At 40.4% G+C, this 25,941-nt stretch overlaps 2 protein-coding genes across 4 annotated transcripts; both read left to right on the forward strand.

The window, feature by feature from the left end:
- Window positions 1-1,190: 1,190 nt before the first annotated feature.
- LOC124129369 lies at window positions 1,191-11,406 on the forward strand. Of its 3 annotated transcripts, none has more exons than XR_007218004.1 (5): window positions 1,191-1,291; window positions 2,572-2,677; window positions 3,473-3,558; window positions 8,652-8,718; window positions 10,868-11,406. XR_007218004.1 is itself a non-coding variant. In XM_048381308.1 (5 exons), the coding sequence occupies exons 1-5, from the start codon at window positions 1,252-1,254 to the stop codon at window positions 10,942-10,944; spliced, it is 390 nt and encodes a 129-aa protein (XP_048237265.1). In that variant the 5' UTR covers window positions 1,191-1,251; the 3' UTR covers window positions 10,945-11,406. The 3 variants fall into 3 exon arrangements, 2 of the variants coding, with proteins under 2 accessions (XP_048237265.1, XP_048237266.1); XM_048381308.1 differs by having other exon boundaries at window positions 8,638-8,718; XM_048381309.1 differs by lacking the exon at window positions 8,652-8,718.
- Window positions 11,407-15,597: 4,191 nt separating this feature from the next.
- Window positions 15,598-21,111, forward strand: LOC124144334. The gene is made up of 4 exons (XM_048381310.1): window positions 15,598-15,752; window positions 16,725-16,830; window positions 18,038-18,123; window positions 19,962-21,111. Exons 1-4 carry the CDS (start codon window positions 15,713-15,715, stop codon window positions 20,030-20,032), a joined length of 303 nt encoding a protein of 100 aa, XP_048237267.1. The 5' UTR covers window positions 15,598-15,712; the 3' UTR covers window positions 20,033-21,111.
- The last annotated feature ends 4,830 nt before the right edge of the window (window positions 21,112-25,941 follow it).

Consider the following 25,941-nt stretch of genomic DNA (forward strand, 5'->3'; position numbering starts at 1 on the left):
TTTCCACATATATTACACACGATAAAAATGACTGTACCAGGCTATTCACAAATGAGAATAGTCTATAGTCATTCATGGTGTAACGCATCCGATCTGGTTATTAAAATATTCTTGCAGGTCTTGGCAGTTGTAAAAATCAATTCTGGGCTGGACAGTATAAAACCTACTTTACGTAAATCACTAAAACTATCAAAATCAGAAGATACGTAACGACATTTCGAAATAAGATGAAACCTAAGATCTTAATAGTGAGGACAATGTAATACACTATGCCTTTCGTGTTCTGTATCAGCATTTTAGGTTTGGTTTGTTGTTTTACGCCGCACTCAGCAATATTACAGCCACACATGACGGCGGTCTGTAATTAATCAAGTCTGGAACAGCCAATCCAGTGATTGATATCATGTGCATCGATCCACGAAATTGGGATCGATGACATGCATCAACCAAGTCAGCAAGCCAAGCTTAGTCACCTTTTACGGCAAGCATGGGGTGCTGAAAACCTATTCTACCCCGGAATCTTCACGGGTCTTATCAGCATTTTAAAGTAGTCACCGAAAGACATTGAACATGTGATAAAATCATATATGTAGTTTCTTGTACTTTAATGTCCCAAAATCGCACATCGAACTATCAAGGTGCAACAAAAATATCTGAATAATTAATTAAAATCTTTAATTGAAAAAAGTGTTTGTGGTTTGAAGCCGCACTCATTAATATTCTATATCACGGTGGCCTGTAATTTATGGCGTCATGGTCAGAAATACTCGTGGTTGGTATTACAAACAACTTCCCATGCTGAACGATGATGCACAATCAACCGAAGTCACGTGAACCGAGGCTGACCATTCGGAGGTATCAAAACATTTGACGCGCAAAATAATGTTCCAAAGCTACGCCCAAGTCCTGCATGCGGTGTAATACGTACAACAATGATGCTTGTGAGAAGAATTAGCTACCTCCGTGGAAATATCATGCATTCAGGACACAGTATTATTTTCCCTAATCGATATAGTTTGGCCACATATTCGGACAACTATGTTCCTCGTCACCTGACTTTGAAATTGCGACATTTCAAAGAGGAACGATGTAGCCAATTTCACAATAATTGTTGGTTAGTGTGAAGAACTGTGAAATTATCAGATGTGTCGAAATACGATTGGATCAAATATTTTACACCCCTTTAACCTTTAGCTATAAATACGAATGCGATATTGACGTGGTTAGATTTCTTTTGAACTACCGATCAACATGAACTGCCTGCTTCTAGCTGCTACCTTGTGTCTGTTTGGTGAGTACTATTGATGCTAGCGCTGTTTAAGTGTTACCATACGGCAAACGCCTATGTAAATGCTTGAAAACCCATGTTTACATGGCCAATATTATACCCACCGAGTTATATACCGGACAGTCCAGTGATTGACATCATGAGCATCGTTTAAGCGAAATTGGGATACGATGACATGCATTAACCAAGGACCCGTGAAAATTCCGGGGTAGAATAGGTCTTAAGCAACCCATGCTTGCCATAAAATGTGAGTATGCTTGTCGTAAAAGGCGACTAACGAGATCGGGTGGTCTGGCTCGCTGACTTGGTTGATGCATGTCATCGATCCCAATTGCGTGGATCGATGCTCATGATATCAATCACTGGATTGTCTGGTCCAGGCTTGATTATTTACAGACCGCCGTCATACAGTTGGAATATTATTGCTCAGTGCAGCGTTAAACAAGAAACCAACCAAAGCATTAACCAAGTCAGCGAGCCTCATCACTAGATCACGTTAGTCGCCACTTACGACAGTCACCGATATATATATATATATAAGTGGCGCCCAGCACATATGTTGCCTTTTTTGCGATATTTTGAACACTGACTTCATTTTTTATTTGATAGTACTCTCTGAGATTCCCCGTATTTTGGATGACTAGGATGTATGTTCCTTCAAATGATGACGTCGTAGTTCCTTTAAATCATTGAGATTATAGTATTTATTTTGTTGTAAGAAATTAATCAAGTTGCATCAAATGTTTATCATATATCCATAATTATTAAAACATATTTTCTATGAAACGTTTCACCTATATTAACAGAATACTGACATTGTCATGCTACTTTGGATTTTCTAAAAACATTATCCAGCCGCAGGGTTGTCTGAGAACCGTTACCATAATTGCCCATTTGGAGGTTATGGCACTTGATAAAGGAACTTGTACGAGGTTTGTTTGTTGTTTAATGCCGCACTCAGCAATATTCCAGCTATATGACGGCGGTCTGTAAAAACAATCAAGTCTGGACCAGACAATTTAGTGATTAAACAAGGTATATGGTGAATTATTGCAAAAACCACACAGCCCAGCCTACTCCCCTTGTGGTGGGTTTAATAAAAAAAAAATTCAGTTGGCCATTTACAGTAGTTCTCTGTGAAGATTGAGTTAAAGAATAAATGGCGGTATATTTCAGGAGCTATCCTCCCCAGAGCCATAAATATTCACTTCTATATAAACAAACGCATTTCTAATGTGCCCCTTGGGTGGGGATAGTGATAATGTTGTTTTCTTGTGTTTCAGTTGTTTTTGCAACCGCACTAACTGGATGCAATAATGATGGCTGTACGACGCAACTACAGGCGTACATTGATGTGGCTGCGAGTGGAGAAATGGACAGGATTTGCAGGTAGACAGTTACTTCGTAGTTGGTTTGGTGTTTAACGCCGTACTCGGCAATCTTCCAGCTAAATGATGGCGGTCTGTAAATAATCGAGTCTGGACCAGACAATCCAGTGATAAATATCATGAGTATCGATTCACGCGATTGGGATCGATGACATGCATCAACCAAGTCACCAAGTCTGACCACCCGATCCTTTTACGGCAAGCGAGGGTTGCTGAAGATCTATTCTACCCCGGAACCTTCACGGGTCAGTTACTTCGTAAACTGAATCCCAATTGAGCCATAAGGAGTTTCTGACCAGTTCAAAAAAGTGAAAAAAGTGTTGCAACAAATACATTTTGTCTCTTGGAATATGAAGTATATTTTGTGTGAAACAAAACGAGAACTCTTCTTGTGAAAAACTATTTAATACTATCGTGCAAGGCAATGCACGCATTTAGGTTTGTTCTATATATTGGGTTTGTGACCCGTGAAGATTCCGGGGTAGAATAGGTCTTAGTCAACCCATGCTTGCCGTCGAAGGTGAGTAACGGGATCGGGTGATCTGGCTGGGTGACTTGGTTGATGCATTATATCGATCCAAACTAATTGCGTGGATCGATGCTCATGATATCAATCACTGGATTGTGCGGCGTTAAACAACAAACAAACAAAATACTGGGTTTGTTTAGTCACCGATGTTGTTCGCAAGGCAAATACGTGATCTAGCACCTGCACGGTAACAGGATGATTAACTGTTGCATGAACGAAAGTTCCTTTGTAAGACGGATAAGCATTTAATTTGGTGATGTATTTCAGTGCCGCTCGCACCGTCATTGACTGTTTGGGCAGCAGCTGTCGACTAGCTGACACCTTTATAACTCTATTGAAACATCCAGTCTGCGGTAAGTACATGTAAAGTATTTCCTCCAATAAATGATGCACCTGGCGTGTAGGTTTTGGCTCATAATGACCCGTCTTTAGCCAAGACGCGTCATGTATAAGAGAACGGACCACTATTGGAGCGACCACCCGAGACATGTGACCGTTTTGCTATTGGATTTATTTGTTTGTTAGCCGCACTCAGCAACATTCCAGCTATTTGACGGCGGTCTGTAAATAATCGAGTCTAGACCAGACAATCCAGTGATTGACATGAGAATCGATGCCATCCTTGAACCAAGTCAGCGTGCCTGACCACCTGATCCCGTTAGTCGACTCTTACGAAGAGCGGAGTCGCCTTTTACGGCAAGCATGGGTTGCTACAAACCTATTCCACCCCGGATCTTCATGGGTGCCGGTGTCCCCGGAGATTTTATACCGGTACAGATTCTATTCGGTTTGTTGCAATGTCTTTAAGTACTATATTCTTTAAATAGTTATCTTTAATGTAAGGTCCCGGGGAAGATAAACAAGAATGTGTCCTCAGCCACCCAATGCTTGTCGTAAAATGCGACCGAATTGGGCAGCCTGTTTGCCGTGGGCTGCGACTCTGTGTCGGGAGAGGAAGGGATTCTGGTGTTTGAGGGCGACGGAGCCGGCAATAGTGCTCCTTAGTCCAACACACCACTTCGAACATAACTTTGCCCTGACGGGCGGTAGAATGGGCCCGATTCTATCAATCGGCTGGTCACGTCATGCCCTGTGCATAAAATATTTCATGCACACTTTTGATGTTAAAAAAAATAATTTTAACCTAAATGTATATCATATCTAAAAATCTATAAAACTTGCTTAGAGTCTTATACCCAGAAGGCGGTGGCTCATGGGCCAATCTGGTGATGTTGACCTCCTAATTCTGTACTTCTCCAATTGATTGTCATGGGCCGAACCAGCCTGACCTTTAATTTGGTAGAATGCTATAGCTCTTCGTGTCAAATTTGCTGGAGTATAACACCCCTTTATCCCCAGTCTTTGCAGCTTGGAAATCCGTTGCAGCATAAGACTGTCCTTGTAGACACTCCATGGTGGGTGGGGAAAAGGGGTGCCGAATCATTTTTCTTTCGACATGGCTTCCCAACACCCTGGTTCAAAACGTAGATACATTGAATCTGACAATTCACCTGACGAAAATACCACCAACCGATCTGACTATTGGCCACGTATTTTGATTATCGAAGCTTGTGACAAAGAACCAATAAAACTAAATCCGTTTGCAATCTCCAAAGGTATCGCTGGTGCCTGCGGAAAGGTTACAAATGTCACCAAGCTTCGATCCGGTTCTCTCCTTGTGGAATGTGCATAGAGACAGCAATCCATCAATCTTCTCGGTTTGAAAGAGTTTGTAAATATCAAGGTTGCTGTCTGTGAACACAGGGCACTGAACTCATGCAAGGGAATTGTCCGTGACAGGGCTCGCTGTCTGTCCGGCATGACCGAGGATGAAATAGTCAAAGAACTTTTCCAACAGTCTGTCACAGCTGTTAAACGATTCACGGTCAAAAAGGATGGTGTGGTTGTAGAGACCAACACCCATCTCTTTACTTTCGCCCGTTCGAAGTTTCCACAATCAATCAAAGCCGGTTATTGTAACATCGGAGTGGAGGTGTGTATCCCAATCCACTCCGGTGCTACACCTGCCAAGCGTTTGGACATGGGTCCAAGTCCTGCCGTGCCTCTGCTGTCTGTTACCGCTGCGGTGACAAACATGAGGCCACTGACTGCAGGAAAGATGTGAAGTGTTCAAACTGTGGTGGGAACCATATGGCATCTTCCAAATACTGCCCTGTCTGGCAACATGAATTACTGAGCAAAACCTCTCCTACTATGAAGCTAAGAGGACGGTTGCAGGTTCTACTGCAACTACTTCTTCTATCTCTTACTCTGCTGCTGTCTCTCGTCCTCTTGTCACCACCTCTATCGACTGCCAGACTGATCTGACATGGGTCAAGTCTGCGCAGCCACTTCCTACTGCTTCACTCGTTAAACCAGCTGTGACACATACGTCTGTGACTCCTCCTAAACAAAAAACTGTAAAAAGTGTTGAGTCTCAGACTCCTAAAGCAACATCATAACCAGAACCAGTTAAACTGTCAAACAGGGAAAAGAAATTATTGAAAAAGAAGCAGGTGAGAGAACAGCTGCAAACACCAAGGCCACCTCTCCTTTAGAAGTCCCAGTAGAGGTCCATAACTCTTTGGTCCTCTGGACATGGAGGTAACTCCATCTCCAAATGATACCGATGGGAGTACCACAAAGTCTTACTCACGTTCGCGTGACATTTCTCCCGTGGAAGCACCACCATGAATCCACAAAATATAATACAATGGAATTGCAGAGGTCTTAAGAAGAATTTTAATGAAATACAACTTTTAATCCAAGATTTTAAACCGTCAGCTTTTTGTCTCCAAAAAAACATATCTAAAAAACACAGATCTATTTGATATCCGTCAGTACAATTCTTACCACTCGTTTTCCCCTCCTGGTGATAAAGCTACAGGAGGTGCCTCTATCCTTGTGAAGCAGGATACTATCCATAGCCCTGTTCCACTCAATACAACTCTACAAGCCGTTGCTGTCCGTGTTACTTTGAACAAAGTGTTTACATTATGTTCATTGTATCTTCTACCTTCCTCAACTATCCGTCAATCAGATCTTCAGACTTTGTACGATCAGCTCCCGAAGCCCTGTATCATCATGGGCGATTTAAACGGTCATAATCCCTTGTGGGCAAGTACTGACATAAAAAATGAGGGAAAAGTCCTTGAAGATTTTATCTCAAACAATGATTTATGTATCTTCAATGATGGTAATACCACATTTCTTCATCCCGCCACTGGCACATACTCTGCTCTTGACCTTTCACTGACAGATTCAAATATTTTAAATGAATTCGAATGGTCGGTCCATGATGACCTTTGTGGAAGTGACCATTTTCCAACAATACTTACAACTATAAATCCGTCTGACGAACCACCTTCAACAAGTTGGAACTTTACAAAGGCCGATTGGTCTTTATTCCAAACACTATGTTCTGAAAAAATAAAACCTGAAAGTTTCAGGAATGTTCCTGATCCTATACAACTTTTTTCAGATAAATTAAATGATATTAGAGACGAAAGCATTCCTAAGTCCTCTGCAAACCCCCATATACGTAAACCATGGTTCGATAATACTTGTAAACAAGCTAGGAAAAATAGGAAGAAAGCTGAAAAATATTTCCGACGACATCCTACTGTCCACAATTTGAATAACGTAAAAATCATGGGCGCTAAAGCGAGACGTACCTTTAAACAGAATAAACGTCAATAATGGAGGAACTATGTTTCAAAAATTAATTCCCGCACACCTATGTCCAAGGTGTGGAACATGATTCAAAAGATTCAGTGAAAAGGGTCAAAATCTGGAGTTCACCATCTCAAAGATGGTAATACACTTTTAACTACTAAATCCGAAATTGCCAACAAACTTGGTGAAACTTTGGCAAACCATTCCTCATCATCAAACTATAATCCCCAATATTTCAGAGGTTTCAAAAACAGTAGGAAAAGAAACCAGTAAATTTTAACTCTGATAATGGTGAGGACTATAACGAAACATTTTCACTCCATGAATTATATACTGCCCAAGGACAATCTCATGACACTGCAGCGGGAGCAGACAACATCCACTATCAGCTCCTGAAACACTTGCCCGATTCATGTTTGGAAACTTTACTTAATATATTTGATGAAATATGGACAACCGGAAATTCCCCTCTTTCGTGGCACAATGCTATTATTATTCCTATTCCAAAGCCTGGACGGGATCACACAGATCCATCCAACTACCATCTAATATAATTAACTAGCTGTGTTTGCAAAACCATGGAGCGAATGGTCAACAATCGATTAGTCTGGTACCTGGAGACCAATAACCTCCTGATTGACATCCAGTGTGGTTTTTCGAAAAAACAGAAGTACCATTGACCATTTGGTGCGTTTTGAATCGTTTATTAAAAATTCCATTGTCAACATACTGTATCAATCTTTTTCGATCTAGCATTTGATACAACGTGGAAACATGGTATTTTAAAAGATTTGCATGAATTTGGATTGAGGGGCAGATTACCTCAGTTCATATCTCAATTTTTAAACAACAGACAATTTCAAGTACGAGTGGGCTCTACCCTGTCTGATCAATTTGATCAAGACCAGGGCGTCCCTCAAGGCAGCATACTGTCAGTCACGCTTTTCAGCATCAAAATTAAGTCTCACTAAAGTATTAAACAATAGCGTTGATGGTTCACTTTTTGTGGACGATTTCAACCTTTCTTGTCGTGGTAAGAATATGAATACAATAGAAAGACAGCTACAGCTCTGTCTAAACAAAATTCAAAAATGGGCCAACGAAAACGGCTTCAAATTTTCTAAATCCAAAACAAACTGTATTCACTTTTGTCGTAAATACAAACCTCACAAGGATCTAGATTTATTTTTAAATGGTACTCTTATCGAGGTAGTAGAGGAGGCCAAATTCCTGGGCCTCATATTTGACCGTCATCTCACATTCTTACCACACAATAAATGTCTCAAGTGCCTGAAGGCTCTCGACTTGTTAAAAGTCCTCAGACCACCCTCCTTCACTTGTACAGATCGTTAATACGCTCCAAACTGGACTATGGTTCCATTGTCTATGGTGGAGCCTGCAAAAGCAATTTAGAAAAATTGGACACTGTACACCATCAAGCCCTAAGACTCTCTCCCGTGGACAGTTTGTATGTGGAGGCCGATGAACCTTCACTTGAACTGCGTCGCATTAAACTTTCACTGCAATATATCACTAAATTGCACTCAAATAAATCTAATCCAGCATACAATTGTGTGTTCCACCCTCAAAATGAAAACCTGTTTCAAAATCTATCAAACCTGGTTCCACCACTTGGAATCAGAATTCAACTACACATCACTACAGCTAAATTGGATTTAAATATAAAAGTCGGATACCAATCCTTTGGTATATCAACAATCATATAACAAATTACGCTCCAAATATAATTCTCACAGGTCCATTTTTACAGACGGGTCCTAGGATGGTTGCAAGTGCCACCGTCATTGGATCCAGAACTGTCTCCTCAAGAATACCAGGTACTAGTTAAATTTTTACTGCTGAGGCCAAAGCTATCTTGACAGCTTTGACCTATATCAAACATCAAAACCAATCCAAAAATGTCATCATTTCCTCCGATTTATTATCATGCCTTTGAGCACTTAAAAGTATCTCCTCAAATCATCCTATATTCCTTGACATTTTAGAACTCTAAAATGATCTTTCTATTGGCCAATGTGACATCGTCTTTTGCTGGTTACCAAGTCATGTAGGCATAATAGGTAACTCAAAAGCCGATACTGCAGCTAAAGCAGCTCTTGACAAACCGTTGTCTCCACTCTTTATCCCATACTGTGATTTCAAACCAACCATTAAATCTTATACTCGGGATCTCATGCAAAAGAGGTGGGACACCCAAGTAGGAAGCAATAAACTACACGAAGTGAAACCAACAATCGGTCATTCCTACTTGGGTTGTCAGTCAAGACATGACGAGGTCGTTTTACGACGGTGTCGTATTGGCCGAATATCTGCTTAAAGACAGATGAGGACGAACCTCCTAAGTGTATCCCTCGTGGTGAAAGGTTCACCGTCAAGCATATATTGCTTGACTGTGTGGACTTTGCAATCGCAAGGGATTCACATTATGAAAGTGTAAATCTAAAAGATCTGTTTTCCCGTGTCAGCGGGCATCTCATCATAATTTACTTGAAAGAAATTCGTCTGTATAATAAATTATAAATATGTATGTGAATAATTAAATGCTTGTTTTTAAATTTGGTGTGATGCTATTAGCAACTGACATTATTAAAGGCTCTGTCCATCAATTTACATCAATTGTTTTTAAATATGACATTGCATAAATCACTAAATTGTGTATATACTAGCTTGGTCTCGTCGCTAAATGGCTGAAATAATGCCGATGCGACGTTAAATTTTAACTCACTCACTCACTTTAATGTAAGGAGGGTTACTTTAAAAAATAGATTATGAAATATGGTCATATACGTGTATTAGAGGCATCTCTGGTATCTAACATACGTTACCTCGTCGTGGACCGTTAAAGGTGACTATGCTGATCGTAAAAGGCGACTAACGGGATCGGGTGGTCAGGCTCGGTGACTTGGTTGATGCATGTCATCGATCCCAATTGTGTGGATCGATGCTCATGATATCAATCACTGGATTGTCTGGTCCTGACTCGATTATTTACAGACCGCCGTCATATAGCTGGAAGATTGCTGAGTGCGGCGTTAAACAACAAACCAACCAATCCAGAGCTTTCAGAAAACTGTCTTTTGTTATCTCCCGCCGGGCCAGAATGGCCGAAGGGGGATTATGTCGTGGCGCAGTCCGTCCCACAAAGGGTACTAAGCTTGTGAAATCAACTCCTCCTACAGTTTCCGGAGAATATCCCTGAAACTATGCATACAAGATGTCGACATGTTGATGATACGCATATCGCAGTCCCGTTTCATTTCGACTATTTTTGTCAGAGTTACTGCCCGTTTTACGGAGCTTCATTTGACAAATTGTGAGAGAGGGTACTGAGCTTGTGAAATCTACTCCTCCTACAGTTTCCAGAGAATATCCCTGACACTACACACACAATGTCGACATGTTGATGATACGCATATCGCAGTCCCGTTTCATTTCGACTAATTTTGTCAAGAGTTACTGCCCGTTTTACGGAGCTTCATTTGACTAATTGTGAGAGAGGGTACTAAGCTTGTGAAATCAACTCCTCCTACAGATTCCAGAGAATATCCCTGACACTACACACACAATGTCGACATGTTGATGATACGCATATCGCAGTCCCGTTTCATTTCGACTAATTTTGTCAAGAGTTACTGCCCGTTTTACGGAGCTTCATTTGACTAATTGTGAGAGAGGGTACTAAGCTTGTGAAATCAACTCCTGCAGATTCCAGAGAATATCCCTGACACTACACACACAATGTCGACATGTTGATGATACGCATATCGCAGTCCCGTTTCATTTCGACTAATTTTGCCCCTGTTTTATGGAGCTTCATTTGACACGTTAAAAAAAATTCATGCTGGGTATGTTGTGCTCTCAGAGCACTCTTGTTAAATTATCTCGTCTTTGGTTACGTTGCCGCAACGATATTTGCCACCTTATATGGTTGCTTAATTGTTCCATGTTGCTTGTTCTTTGTTTCAGGTTCAGGTTCAGGAAGAGTGGTGATTTCAGTTTCATCCCTGCTCATGACGCTTGTTTTCACCAAAATATTCGTGTGAAACATGGTCACACTGTCTCAAGGACCATTAAAGACCACATCAGAAAATCGGTCTAAATTCCTTAATTGCACTTATCTGGGTTACACAAAGTAGAATATAGTACGTCGCAAAGATGCACTCTTCACATTTTATGGATGCTGTCGGCAGCCTTATCCGACTTGGTCTTGGTGAACTACAGTAAACTACGGTTATAACGAACTTAAAGGGACTGCTAATTTTAGTTCGTTATAAGCATATATATATATATATATACAGCATAACTACAGCCAATAGTCGGGACCAAAGAAGTAACTTCGTTATATCCGTCAGTTCGTTATAAGCGTGTTCGTTATAGCCGAAATTTTTACTGTATTAGTGAACAAGAAGTGAGATGTGATGCTAATCGAATACTGTTATTTAACCTAAATGGTTCTATTCATTATCAAAGTATAGAATGAGATCACAATAAATAGTATACGGACTTGTGTGTTGTTACATAATTCTGTTCCTGGGATGTTTCATTAATAGTTAAGTGAGTGAGTGAGTATGGTTTTACGCCGCTTTTAGCAATATTCCAGCAATGTCACGGCGGGGGACACCAGAAATGGGCTTCACACTTGTACCTATGGCAGGAATTGAACCCGGGTTTTAACCACTAGGCTACCCGACCGCCCTTACCTACATTGTAGTTAAGGTAACAGGGGGTATTTAGCTGTGCATCCATCTGGGCATGGTGTTTTAAGCTATTTGTTGGTTTGACATCGACTAACCATTTTTGTTTAAACCTTTTAGACACCATTTAACAGGGGTGTATATTTTCTTTTGTTTAGACAAAACGTCAAATCTTTTAAAATACAGAGTTATAAATCAACTAAAAATCGAATTAATTCCCATTTTTCGACAAGTAGCATAATGCTCAGGGAAAAGCTGAACGGGAATTTGCTGTAACGTTCTGCGACTCCTGAAGATCTAGGTAGAATGGGTCTTCTGCAACCAAGGTTTGCCATAAAAGGCGCCTATGCTTGTCGTAATAGGCGACTAACGGGATATGGGGTGGTCGCTGGCTTGGTTGATACATGTCATCGTATCCCAATGGCTTAGTTCGATGCTCATGGCAATCACTGGATTATCTGGTCCAGACTCGAGTATTTACAGACCGCCGTCATATAGCTGGAATATTGCTGAGTGTGGCGTTAAACAAACAAACAAACAAAACTCAAGTTTCGATGTTTCCAGCTGCAGTACTCCGTTAGTGTTCACGGCCTTCTCAAACACATGCTGTTTACTTATTTAAGCGGGTATGCCCACTGTCTATAATTCTAAAAAACACGTTTATTCTTTAGCAATACGAATCTAAAAAAATAGAGTTGAATCTTCATTGTATGAAAGTGTTAACTGAACATTGTAAAAGGTTTCCTCAAATATTTTTCCTGTACGGAGTACGAAAGCCTATTAGGGCCAAATTCATTGATAACATTTTTTATTTAAAACTTGTAATTACAAGTTGTAAAGGTGTAATTTCAAGTTATAAAGGTGTATTTACAAGTTTCTCAAGGTGTGATTACAACTTGTAAAGGTGTTATTACAAATTTCTAAAGGTGTAATTACAACTTTTAAATAAAAATTAAATGTTATCAATGAATTTGGCCCTAATAGGCTTTCGTAGTACACCTTTTCAAACCTGTAATTACACCTTTAAAAACTTGTTATTTCCATTTCTAAACTTGTATTTACACCTTTTTAACTTGTAATTACACCTTTATAACTTGTAATTACAACTTTACAACTTGTAATTACAACTTTTAAATAAAAAAAATGTTATCAATAAATTTGGCCCCAATAGGCTTTCGTAGCGGAGCAATTTCCCTATCTGCTAACGTCACAGTGCATACAATACACCAGGAGGTTTAACTATATAATGTGTGAATGCTGATGGCGATATTCATATTTGCTTCAAATTTTTATGACTTTCCTCATGTGAACAGATACAATTCACATGATTTGACGCAAATGCTTACGATATTGCGGACAGATTTAAGCCTTGATCATGAATGCCCTCGGAACAAAACAAAAATCGGGGAGTGACAGATGTGTTTTTGCAGTAACTCACTCACAGTATATAAGGCCATGGTTATCTGATAATAATCCTGTCTGAACCAAGTAAATCAGTGGAGGACAGCCTGAGCATCACCATGTTGGTTGGTTGGGTTGTTGTTTTACGCCGCACTCAGCACTATTCCAGCTATATAACGACGGCCTGTAAATAATCGAGTCTGGACCAGACAATCCAGTGATTAATATCATGAGCATCGATCCACGCAATTGGGATCTATGACATGCATCAACCAAGTAAGCGAGCCTGACCAGCCGATCCCGTTAATCGCCTTTTACGACAAGCAAAGTCGCCTTTTACGGCAAGCATGGGTTGCTGAAGACCTATTCTACCCCGGGTCTTCACGGGTCGCATCACCATGTCATAGGGCTATGAGGGGAGGGGAGATGGGGGTGAAGTGATGTGCGGTTTAACGTCGCGTTCAAGCTTATTGCACTTATACAGCGACGTGCGTGTGTGTGTATGATAAATGTAACAGTCAGTTGTGGTGGTATAAATATTAAGTAGGCATTTAGATACGTTCAATATGGATGAAAGTGTGGACTCTCCATCGGTGCTGTTGTGTGTGGGTTGGGGGGAGGGGGATAAACGCCTGAGACTCACACTCACTCACTCTTCTAATGTCGACTTATAGGCAAGCCCACTGAGACACCATGCCTCAGTTGATAATGGACACCCCACTCAGACTGATATAGGGGTCAATATATACTGACTCCTATCCGACCAATATTGTTTCAGCCCCTTAGTGCGGAGCACGAAACAGGGTAATATCAATGACGTCTTTTGGCCGGGGATCAAACTACCGACATTCCGGGCGGACGCTCTATAGGCTACGAAGGTGGTCTGTTTAGACACACTGTCTGTCAGGGCATCGTTGAAAGAATTCAGTCCAATGCCAGGGACATGTACAGACCCGAGCATGTCGTTATTAAAGAGGGCATGATTGTAAATTGTACCATTAATAAAAATCTTCTCAGGTACATCGGCGTCTTTTAGATGTTTTTTTGCACCAAGATAATTGCAGACAGACAGACGGATAATGTATTTGAGTCTCAACTCTTTTCATATATAATACATTGGGAATAAATTCTTTACAAATGTCTCAGTGAAAAAAATATAGTTTGTTTGTTTAGTTGTTGTTTAACGCCGTACTCAGCAATATTCCAGCTACATGACGGCGGTCTGTAAATAATGGAGTCTGGACCAGACAATCCAGTGAATGACATCATGAGCATCGATCCACGCAATTGGGATCGATGACATGCATCAACCAAGTCAACGAGGATGACCACCCGATCCCGTTAGTCGCCTTTTACGGCAAGGCGACAATATATGCTAACGAGCCACTGCCTACTGAGTTATGAGAGACTATAACACATTTGTTAAAACCACAATACCTTTCCACATATATTACACAGATAAAAATGACTGTACCAGGCTATTCACAAATGAGAATAGTCTATAGTCATTCATGGTGTAACGCATCCGATCTGGTTATTAAAATATTCTTGCAGGTCTTGGCAGTTGTAAAAATCAATTCTAGGCTGGACAGTATGTAACCTACTTTCCCTAAATCACTAAAACTATCAAAATCAGAAGATATACGTAACGACATTTCGAAATAAGATGAAGCCTAAGTTCTTCATAGTGAGGACAATGTAATACACTATGCCTTAATGAATCGTGTTCTGTATCAGCAGTTTAGGTTTGGTTTGTTGTTTAACGCCGCACTCAGCAATATTCCAGCTATATGACGGCGGTCTGTAATCGAGTGTGGACCAGACAATCCAGTCATTGATATTATGATCATCGATCCACGCAATTGGGATTGATGACATGCATCAACCGAGTCAGCGAGCCTGACCGACCGATCCCGTTTGTCGCCTTTTACAACAAGCATGGGTTGCTAAGGCCTATTCTACCCCGGAATCTTCACTGGTCTTATCAGCATTTTACACTAGTCACCGAAAGACATTGACCATGTGATAAAATCATATATGTAGTTTCTTTTTGTGCCTTGTTCTTTAATGTCCCAAAATCGCACATCGAACTATCAAGGTGCAACAGATATATCTGTATAATTAAATTAAATCTTCAATTGAAAAAAGTGTTTGTGGTTTGAAGCCGCACTCATTAATATTCTATATTACAGTGGCCTGTAATTAATGACGTCATGGTCAGAAATACTCGTGGTTGGTATTACAAACAACTTCCCATGCTGAACGATGGTGCACAATCAACCGAAGTCACGTGAACCGAGGCTGACCATTCGGTGGTATCAAAATATTTGACGCGGAAAATAATGTTCGAAAGCTACGCCCAAGTCCTGTATGGGTGTAATACGTACAACAATGATGCTTGTGAGAAGAATTAGCTACCGTGAAATATGCATTGAGGACTCAGTACTATTTTCACATATCTACATACTGTTGCAACACATCATTGTTATTCTACCAACTGGGTTCCTCGTCACCTGACTTCGAAATTGCGATAATTCAAACAGGAAGATGTACCAATTTCACAATATATGTTGGTTAGTGTGCAAACAAGAATTGTGAAATTATCACATGTGTCAAAATACGATTCGTTCAAATATTTGACACCCCTTTTAACCTTTAGCTATAAATATGAATGCGATATTGACGTGGTTAGATTTCTTTTGAACTACCGATCAACATGAACTGCCTGCTTCTAGCTGCTACCTTGTGTCTGTTTGGTGAGTACTATTGATGCTAGCGCTGTTTAAGTGTTACCATACGGCCAACGCCTATGTAAATGCTTGAAAACCCACGTTTAAATGGCCAATATTATACCCACGGAGTGCGGCGTAAACAACAAACCAACCAAAGCATTAACCAAGTCAGCGAGCCTCACCACTAGATCACGTTAGTCGCCACTTACGACAGTCACCGATAAAGTCACACCCATCCCATGTGTTGCTTTTTGCGATACTTTGAACACTGACGTGATTTGATAGTACTCTCTGAAATTCCCCGTTTTTTGGATGACTAGGATGTATGTTAACCGTTCCTTCAAATGATGACGCCGTAGTTTCCTTAAAATCATTGAGATTATAGTATTTATTTTGTTGTAAGAAAATAATCAAGTTGCATCGAATGTTTATCATATATCATATATCCATAATTATTAAAACATATTTTCTATGAAACGTTTCACCTATATTAACAGAATACTGACATTGTTATGCTACTTTGGATTTTCTAAAAAATTATCCAGCCGCAGGGTTGTCTCAGAACCGTTACCATAATTGCCCATTAGGGATGTGTGACACTTGATAAAGGAACTTGTACGAGGTTTGTTTGTTTGTTTGTTGTTTAACGCCGCACTCAGCAATATTCCAGCTATATGACGGCGGTCTGTAAAATAATCGAGTCTGGACCAGACAATCCAGTGATTAATACAAGGTATATGGTGAATTATTGCAAAAACCACACAGTCCAGCCTACTCCCCTTGTGGTAGGTTTAATGAAAAAATTCAGTTCGTTCAGTTTGGCCATTTACAGTTGTTCTCTGTGAACTTGTGAAGATTGAGTTAAAGAATAAATGGCGGTATATTTCTGGAGCTATCCTCCCCAGCGCCATAAATATTCACTACTATATATACAAACGCATTTCTAACGTGCCCCTTGGGTGGGGATAGTGATAATGTTGTTTTCTTGTGTTTCAGTTGTTTTTGCAACCGCACAATCTGGTTGCAATATTTCTGGGTGTACGTCGCAACAACAGGCGTACACTGGTGCACTTGCGAGTAGAGAAAAGGACAGGATTTGCAGGTAGACAGTTACTTCGTAGTTGGTTGGTTGGTTTGTTGATTAACGCCGCACTCAGCAATATTCCAGCTATATGACGGCGGTCTGTAAATAATCGAGTCTTGACCAGAGAATCCAGTGATAAATATCATGAGTATGGATCCACGCAATTGGGATCGATGACATGCATCAACCAAGTCAGCGAGACTGACCACCCGATCCCGTTAGTCGCCTTTTACGACAATCATAGTCACCTTTTACTGAGTGCGGCGTTTAACAACAAACAAACAAAATATTGGGTTTGTTTAGTCACCGATGTTGTTCGCAAGGCAAATACGTGATCTAGCACCTGCACGGTACCAGGATGATATACTTGTCGCATGGTTGTTTGGTTTGTTGTTTAACGCCACACTCAGCAATATTCCAGCTATATGACGGCGGTCTGTAAATAATCGAGTCTGGAACAGACAATCCAGTGATCGATCCACGCAATTGGGATCGATGACATGCATCAACCAAGTCACCAAGCCTGACCACCCGATCCCGTTAGTTGCCTTTTACGACAACCAGTCACCTTTTACGGCAAGCATGGGTTGCTGAAGACCTATTCTACCCCGGAACCTTCACGGGTCAGTTACTTCGTAAACTGAATCCCAATTGAGCAATAAGGAGTTTCTGACCAGTTAAAAAAGTGAAAATTTGTTGCAAGAAATACATTTTGTCTGCTGGAATATGAAGTATATTTTGTGTGAAACAAAACGAGAAACCTTCTTGTGAAAAACTATTTAATACTATCGTGAAAGGTAATGCACGCATTAGGTTTGTTCTATATATTAGGTTTGTGACCCGTGAAGATTCCGGGGTAGAATAGGTCTTCGTCAACCCATGCTTGCCGTACAAGGTGACTAACGGGATCGGGTGGTCTGGCTCGCTGATTTGGTTGATGCATGTCATCGATACCAATTGCGTGGATCGATGCTCATGATATCAATCACTGGATTGTCTGGTCCAGACTCGATTATTTACAGACCTCCGTCACATAGCTGTAATATTGCTGAGTGCGGCGTAAAACAACAAACAAACAAAATACTGGGTTTGTTGGGTCACCGATGTTGTTCGCAAGGCAAATACGTGATCTAGCACCTGCACGGTAACAGGATGATGAACTTGTCGCATGAACGAAAGTCCCTTTGTAAGACGGATAAGCATTAAATTTGGTGATTTATTTCAGTGCCGGTCGCACATACCGTGACTGTTTGGGCAGCAGCTGTCCACAAGCTGGCCCCGTGACAACAGCATTGAAACTACAAGGCTGCGGTAAGGATATGTAAATTATTTCCTCCAATAAATGATGCGGCTGGCGTGTAGGTTTTGACTCATAATGACCCCTCTTCAGCCAAGACCCGTCGTGTATAAGAGAACGAACCGCTATTAGAGCGACCACCCGAGACATGTGACCGTTTTGCTATTGGATTTATTTGTTTGTTTGCCGCACTCAGCAATATTCCTGTTATTTGACGGCGATCTGCAAATAATCCATTCTAGACCAGACAATCCAGTGACTGACATGAGACTCGATCCATGCAATTGGGATCGATGCCATCCTTTAACCAAGTCAGCGTGCCTGACCACCCGATCCCGTTAGTCGACTCTTACGAAAAGCGGAGTCGCCTTTTACGGGAAGCATGGGTTGCTACAGACCTATTCCACCCCGGATCTTCATGGGTGCCGGTGTCCCGGTATAAACTCTCCCCCTTACAAATTCCCCCCCCGGAAAATCTGTACTGAAATAAAATCTCCCCCAGGCGGATATATTTCGCGTCCCCCTCAGTATAAAGTCTCCCCCCTGATTATTCGGTTTGTTGCAATGTCTTTAAGTACTATATTCTTTAAATAGTTATCTTTAATGTAAGGAGGTTTACTTTTAAAAATAGATTAATGAAATATGGTCATATGCGTGTATTAGAGGCATCTCTGGTATCTAACATACGTTACCTCGTCGTGGACCGTAAAAGGTGACTATGCTTGTCGTTAAAGGCGATTAACGGGATCGGGTGGTCAAGCTCGCTGACTTGGTTGATGCATGTCATCGATCCCAATTGCGTGGATCGATGCTCATGATATCAATCACTGGATTGTCTGGTCCAGACTCGATTATTTACAGACCGCCGTCATATAGCTGGAATATTGCTGAGTGCGGCGTTAAACACCAAACCAACCATTCCAAAGCTTTCAGAAAACTGTCTTTTGTTATCTCCGGCCGGGCCAGAATGGCCGAAGGGGGATTATGTCGTGGCGCAGTCCGTCCGTCCGTCTGTCTGTCCGCCCCACAGAGGGTACTAAGCTTGTGAAATCAACTACTCTTACAGTTTCCAGAGAATATCCCTGACACTCTACACACAAGATGTCGACATGTTGATGATGCGCATATCGTAGTCCTGATTTATTTCGACTAATTTTGACAGAGTTACTGCCCCTGTTTTACGGAGCTTCAGTTACTAATTGTGAGAGAGGGTACTAGGCTTGTGAAATCAACTCCTCCTACAGTTTCCAGAGAATATCCCTGACACTCTACACACAAGATGTCTACATGTTGATGATACGCATATCGCAGTCCCGTTTCATTTCGACTAATTTTGTCAGAGTTACTGCCCCTGTTTTACGGAGCTTCATTTGACACGTTAAAAAAAATCATGCTGGGGATATTGGTCAAGCATATATTGCTTCGCAAGGGATTCACATTATCAAAGTGTAAATCTAAAAGTTCTCTTTTCCCGTGTCAGCGGGCATCTCATCATAAACTACTTGAAAGAAATTGGTCTGTATAATAAATCTAAAATATGTATGTGAATAATTAAATGCTTGTTTTTAAATTTGGTGTGATGCTATTAGCAACTGACATTATTAAAGGCTCTGTCCATCAATTTTCATCAATTGTTTTTAAATATGACATTGCATAAATAACTAAATTGTGTATATATTAGCTTGGTCTCGTCGCTATATGTCTGAAATAATGCCGATGCGACGTTAACTTTTTACTCTCTCACTCACTCAGAGCACGCTTGTTGAATTATGTCGTCTTTGGTTACGTTGCCGCAACGATATTTTCCACCTTATATGGTTGCTTGTTCCATGGTGCTTGTTCTTTGTTTCAGGTTCAGGAAGAGTGGTGATTTCCGTTTCATCCCTGCTCATGACCCTTGTTTTCACCAAAATATTCATGTGAAACATGGTCACGCTGTCTCAAGGTTCATTAAAGACCACATCAGAAAATCGGTCTAGATTCCTTAATTGCACTTATCTGGAATACACAAAGTAGAATATATTACGTCGCAAAGATGCACTCTTCACATTTTATGGATGCTGTCGGCAGCCTTATCCGACTTGGTCTTGGTGAACTACAGTAAACTACGGTTATAACGAACTTAAAGGGACTGCTAATTTTAGTTCGTTATAAGCATATATATATATATATATATATATATATATATATATACAGCATAACTACAGCCAATAGTCGGGACCAAAGAAGTAACTTCGTTATATCCGTCAGTTCGTTATAGCTGAAATTTTTACTGTATTAGTGAACAAGAAGTGAGATGTGATGCTAATCGAATACTGTTATTTAACCTAAATGGTTCTTTTCATTATCAAAGTATAGAATGAGATCACAATAAATAATATACGGACTTGTGTGTTGTTACATAATTTTGTTCCTGGGATGTTTCATTAATAGTTAAGTGAGTGAGTGAGTATGGTTTTACGCCGCTTTTAGCAATATTCCAGCAATGTCACGGCGGGGGACACCAGAAATGGGCTTCACACTTGTACCTATGGCAGGAATTGAACCCGGGTTTTAACCACTAGGCTACCCGACCGCCCTTACCTACATTGTAGTTAAGGTAACAGGGGGTATTTAGCTGTGCATCCATCTGGGCATGGTGTTTTAAGCTATTTGTTGGTTTGACATCGACTAACCATTTTTGTTAAAACCTTTTAGCCACCATTAAACAGGGGTGTATATTTTCTTTTGTTTAGACAAAACGTCAAATCTTTGAAAATACAGAGTTATAAATCAATCACTTATCTGGAATACACAAAGTAGAATATATTACGTCGCAAAGATGCACTCTTCACACTTTATGGATGCTGTCGACAACCTTATCCGACGTGGTCTTAGTACTCTCTTGAACTATTACTGAACAGGAAGTGTAATGTGGTGCTAATCGAACATTGTTTTTAACCTCAATGGTTCTATTCATTATCAAATTATAGAATGAGATCACAATAAATAATAATTTGACGCGTGTGGTGTTATATCATTCTGTTCCTGGGCTGTTCCATTACCTAGTTAAGTGAGTGAGTATGGTTTTACGCCGCTTATAGCGATATTCGAGCAATATCACGGCAGATTGGTTTGTTGTTTAACGCCGCACTCAGCAATATTCCAGCTACATGACGGCGGTCTGTAAATAATCGAGTCTGGACCAGACAATCCAGTGATTGATATCATGAGCATCGATCCACGCAATTGGGATCGATGACATGCTTCAACCAAGTCAGCAAGCCTGACAACCCGATACCGTTAGTCCCCGATCCCGTTAGTCGCCTTTTACGACACCAGAAATGGGCTCCACTCATTGTACCCATGTCGGGAATCGAACCCGGGTCTTCGGCGTGTTGAGCGAACGCTTTAACCACTAGGCTACCCCACCGCCCTTACCTACATTGTAGTTCAGGTAACAGGGGGTACTTAGCTGTGCATCCTTCTGGACATGGTGTTTTATGCTGTTTTTTTTTGTTTGTTGTTAAAAGGCTGCGCTCACCATCGACTAACAATTTTCGTTTCAGTTTTAGCCACCATCAAACATGCTCGCAAAAAAAATAATACAGAATTGTAAATCAATTAAAATTGAATCAATTCTCGTTTTATGGCAAGCAGCATATTGCTCAGGGCAAAGCTGAATGGGAGTTTGCTGATGATAGTAAAAAGGGCGTTCTGGACCGGGAGTTTTCATTATTTATAGTAACAGGGGAATGCCTTCGTACTAAAAATAGATGTGTGACGTGTTGATCGTGTATCAGCATAATCTTGAACTGTTTTGGGTTGAGACAATATATGTATAAGTGTAAGGGAAAACAATAATAAGCGTGGAAATGATCATCAATTTAACGAAAGATATAGTTAAACGAGGCTGACCATATAACTCTAAACAAGGGAACCTCGCTTTGTGTATAACACGGGTTAGTCCTAGCCGTCCGTGTCTCAACATGTCACGCCTACAGCCAATGAAAGCGCGCTTGAATGGACTGGTTTATCGCGCAGGGCTATGAGTCCCAATTATGTTTTCAGTGAAGCAATGTATTTGTGAAACAGCCTCTATCATATACAGTGAGTGTGAAACGAGGTCACGTCGCCGGACGGTATACAATGAAGGCAGTCAGCTGTATCCACGGGTTAACATAAACACACATGCACGTTTGTTATTAAGGGTAACTCAGGCCCGTCTCTGTAGTTATGATAGGCTATGTAGTTGATAAATATTTAAGCTCTATTTACCTCCCTTAGACAAACTAGTCAAAAACATGAACAATGATTGCATGGATGAGTCTGGAATTCTCGACATGGTGAAGGCCAAATCTAAATTCAAACATCTAAAACAGGAAACATCTGATAGTGGACAATTTGAACTTCTACTGAGAAAAGGGGTACACCCGTATGACTTCATGGCTGATGAAAGTAAATTCAACTTGGCTGAACTTTCGAAGGAAGATTTTTTTAGTGCATTGACAGATAGTCATATATCCGATGATGACTATGATCATGCCAACAAGGTGTGGTCAACTTTTCATGTGAAAAACATGGGAGAGTATCATGACTTGTATATGAAAACTGATGTTTTGCTTTTGGCTGATGTATTTGAGAATTTCAGGGCCACTATGGAATTCTATGACCTAGACCCTGCTCATTATTACACTTTACCCGGAATGGGATGGGATGCTATGCTTAAAATGGGAAATGTCGAGTTGGAATTGTTAACAGACTACGACATGCATCTCATGATAGACAAGGGTCTCAGAGGAGGGATTTCAAAGATTTCCAAGAAATATGCTGAAGCCAATAATCCTGAGTTTAAAAACATTAGAACATTAATCAAAAGAACCCACAAGTTATCTCATGTATTGGGATGCCAATAACCTCTATGGGTGGGCAATGTCACAACCACTGCCCGAGCGCGATTTTCAGTGGGTGTCTGCCGATGACATAGAGACATTAGACATTATGAATGCAGATGAAAATGCAGATGTGGGATACATATTAGAGGTAGATCTGGAGTATCCCCCGAACCTCCATGACACTCATAGTGATTATCCCCTGGCCCCTGAACCCATGGTACTCAGTCATGAAATGCTCTCCCCTCACTCTAAAAACTTGAAAAAGGAATTGAAAAACAAAGGGAAACCTTGCAAAAAGCTAGTCTCCAATTTATTTGATAAAGAAAAGTATGTCATTCACTATGGAAATTTACAGTTTTATATATCTCAAGGATTAAAATCTCGTCAAAATTCACAGAGCCATTCAATTCACTTAATCTCCCTGGTTGAAACCGTTCATTGAGTTTAATACACAGAAAAGAAAAAAAGCTAAGAATGAAACGGATAAAGCATTTTTTAAACTGCTCAACAATTCTTGTTTTGGCCGTAGCATGATGAATGTGCGCAACATGTCAATGTTGAACTGGTGAACTCGGCCAAGCGTCTCAAGAAACTGTGTGCTAAAACCTACTTTTGAGGCTTTCAAAATTTTCAACTCTGATTTTGCTGCTGTGCATTTGAAAAAGGCTACATTAAAACTGAATCAACTACTGTATGCAGGCTTTTCTATTTTGGATCTCTCAAAAATACACATGTATGATTTTCATTATAACTTTATCAAAGTACGGGGACAAGGCCCAACTCTGTTTCACTGACACAGACTCATTGTGTTACCACATTGAGACAGAGAATGTTCATTCTGACATGGGAGAACATATGGAGTTGTTTGATACTTCAATCTATCATAAAACCCACCTACTCAGAGTCTAACAAAAAAGTCCTAGGCAAGTTTAAAGATGAAGCTGAAGGTTACCCTATGGTTTCATTTTGCGGCCTTCGACCTAAATTATATTCTTATGATGTTGAAGCCCCAGAGAAAGATGAGAAAACTGATGAAATAATAGATTATGTCATCAAACTCTGATTAAGAGACAATGAAGACATGAACTGTTCAAACATTGTCTCATGAAGCATACTCAATTTAGACACCAGATGACCCAAATTCAAAGTCGTAACCATCAGCTTTATGCTGTTCAAATCAATAATATTAGCCTTTCCCCCTGTGATGACAAAAGGTATGTCTTGGAAGATGGGGTAAACACATTAGCTCATGGACACTACAGAAACAAGTCTTAGAAACCATTTCATTCCTCGTGTGTATGATGTATTAAGATAAATTGACACAGCCATGTCCATGTTATGATGTAAAAGCTTCTGTTTGAATATGATGCTTCATGACTCATGAAAATACCCAAATATATCATCTCAGTGATTTATGTTTGTTCATTAAGTATTATACTTCTATATATGTCTTATTGTATTGAATCGTCACGATATGGCTGAAATATTGCCGATGTGACGTAAAGCATTAACTCACTCGCACTCACTATTGCATTGAAAATGATATATAAAATGCATTGTGTTGGAATATATTGTGCTGTAATCAATGGATATAAAATGTACTGCTATTAAAATATGATTGTTGAATAAATGTTTGAACTGTATCTGGTGCGTTTGTGTGTTTTATAAATATTGGTGCGTTTGTGTGTTTTATCAATATTTAGACACAGTTAATATGATTCGGTAACTTAACATTTCAACTGATAGGTAAATTCAAATAAAATACTAAAAGCTTTTATCATTCAAATCATAACTCAACTAGTATTTTTTATATATACATGCCTTTATTACATATGTTCAATACATATAACATTATGATATGTAGAGTCACATAATTACAGAATAGTGTTTTAATGTACAAGAGTTTAATTATTATTAAATATCATCATCATCATCATCATTATCTTGGTCATCATCAGATTGGTTGACCAGCTCTAAATCTTCGGCCAGTGACAAGTCCACATGTGAGAGGATATCTTTGACCACTGGTTTCATCCACTGAGAGATTTTACGATCCAATTCTTCTGTTTCTGTGTCAGGATCCAGCTGAGTCCTCACTTTCTCTAGAATTGGTTTGAAGAGGGGTCCATTTCCAAAGTAGCCAATATATCTGAGAGCAACGTTATGCATTGCAATCTCGCTCCCCCACGTCAAATGTATTTACGTTTCTAGTGGAGGAACGAGTCTGCAACGTGGCCCGTGAAGATCCGGAGTAGTATTGGTCTTCAGCAACCCATGCTTGTCGTAAAAGGCGACTGTGCTTGTCGTAAGAGGCGACTAACGGGATCGGATGGTCAGGCTCGCTGACTTGGATGATACATGTCATCGTATCCCAATTTTGTGGATCGATGCTCATGATGTCAATCAGTGGGTTGTCTGGGGTTTAACGCCGCACTCAGCAATATTCCAGCTATATGACGGCGGTCTGTAAATAATCCAGTCTGGACCAGACAATATAGTCACCTTTTACGGCAAGCATGGGTTGCTGAAGACCTATTCTACCCCGGAATCTTCACGGGTCTGGGGACCTATACACATCCCATGGGGTGGGGTTACAAGTCATAGCTGTTGTTATTTGACGAGACAAAGTCATTATTTTGCTTTCTCGAAATGGCGTTGCTTCGGGATGTTTTCATATTCACAAACGCTGATTGGTCGATCGCAAACGGTGTCTCCCAAACTGTTTCATGCGTAAATACCAACCAGTGATGTGCCGCTGGTGATTATTTTTATTTTTATTACACATCGTAACTGACTCAATGTTAGGTCACCGAAGCGAAAACTATGTGCAGGTGGTTGCTATTTCCGGGTTATTTTCCGAGAACATCGTATACGATCAACATTGGTCCCTGAATATAAAGCAATGAAAAGCGTAACGGATATTACACATATCAATAACCGTCTCTAGAACTGTTTTAT

Source organism: Haliotis rufescens, unplaced genomic scaffold (genome assembly GCF_023055435.1).
Source record: "Haliotis rufescens isolate VD_foot unplaced genomic scaffold, xgHalRufe1.0.p SCAF_37, whole genome shotgun sequence".
NCBI classification, from domain to species: Eukaryota; Metazoa; Mollusca; class Gastropoda; order Lepetellida; family Haliotidae; genus Haliotis; species Haliotis rufescens.

Excerpts from the sequence above, each read along its gene's own strand:
- LOC124144334 (XM_048381310.1), top strand. The coding sequence starts at position 15,713 with ATGAACTGCCTGCTTCTAGCTGCTACCTTGTGTCTGTTTG. Across the intron at positions 15,753-16,724 it reads TGCTACCTTGTGTCTGTTTG|TTGTTTTTGCAACCGCACAA; the intron begins GTGAGTACTATT and ends CTTGTGTTTCAG. Across the intron at positions 16,831-18,037 it reads GAAAAGGACAGGATTTGCAG|TGCCGGTCGCACATACCGTG; the intron begins GTAGACAGTTAC and ends GATTTATTTCAG.
- LOC124129369 (XM_048381308.1), top strand. The coding sequence starts at position 1,252 with ATGAACTGCCTGCTTCTAGCTGCTACCTTGTGTCTGTTTG. Across the intron at positions 1,292-2,571 it reads TGCTACCTTGTGTCTGTTTG|TTGTTTTTGCAACCGCACTA; the intron begins GTGAGTACTATT and ends CTTGTGTTTCAG. Across the intron at positions 2,678-3,472 it reads GAAATGGACAGGATTTGCAG|TGCCGCTCGCACCGTCATTG; the intron begins GTAGACAGTTAC and ends GATGTATTTCAG.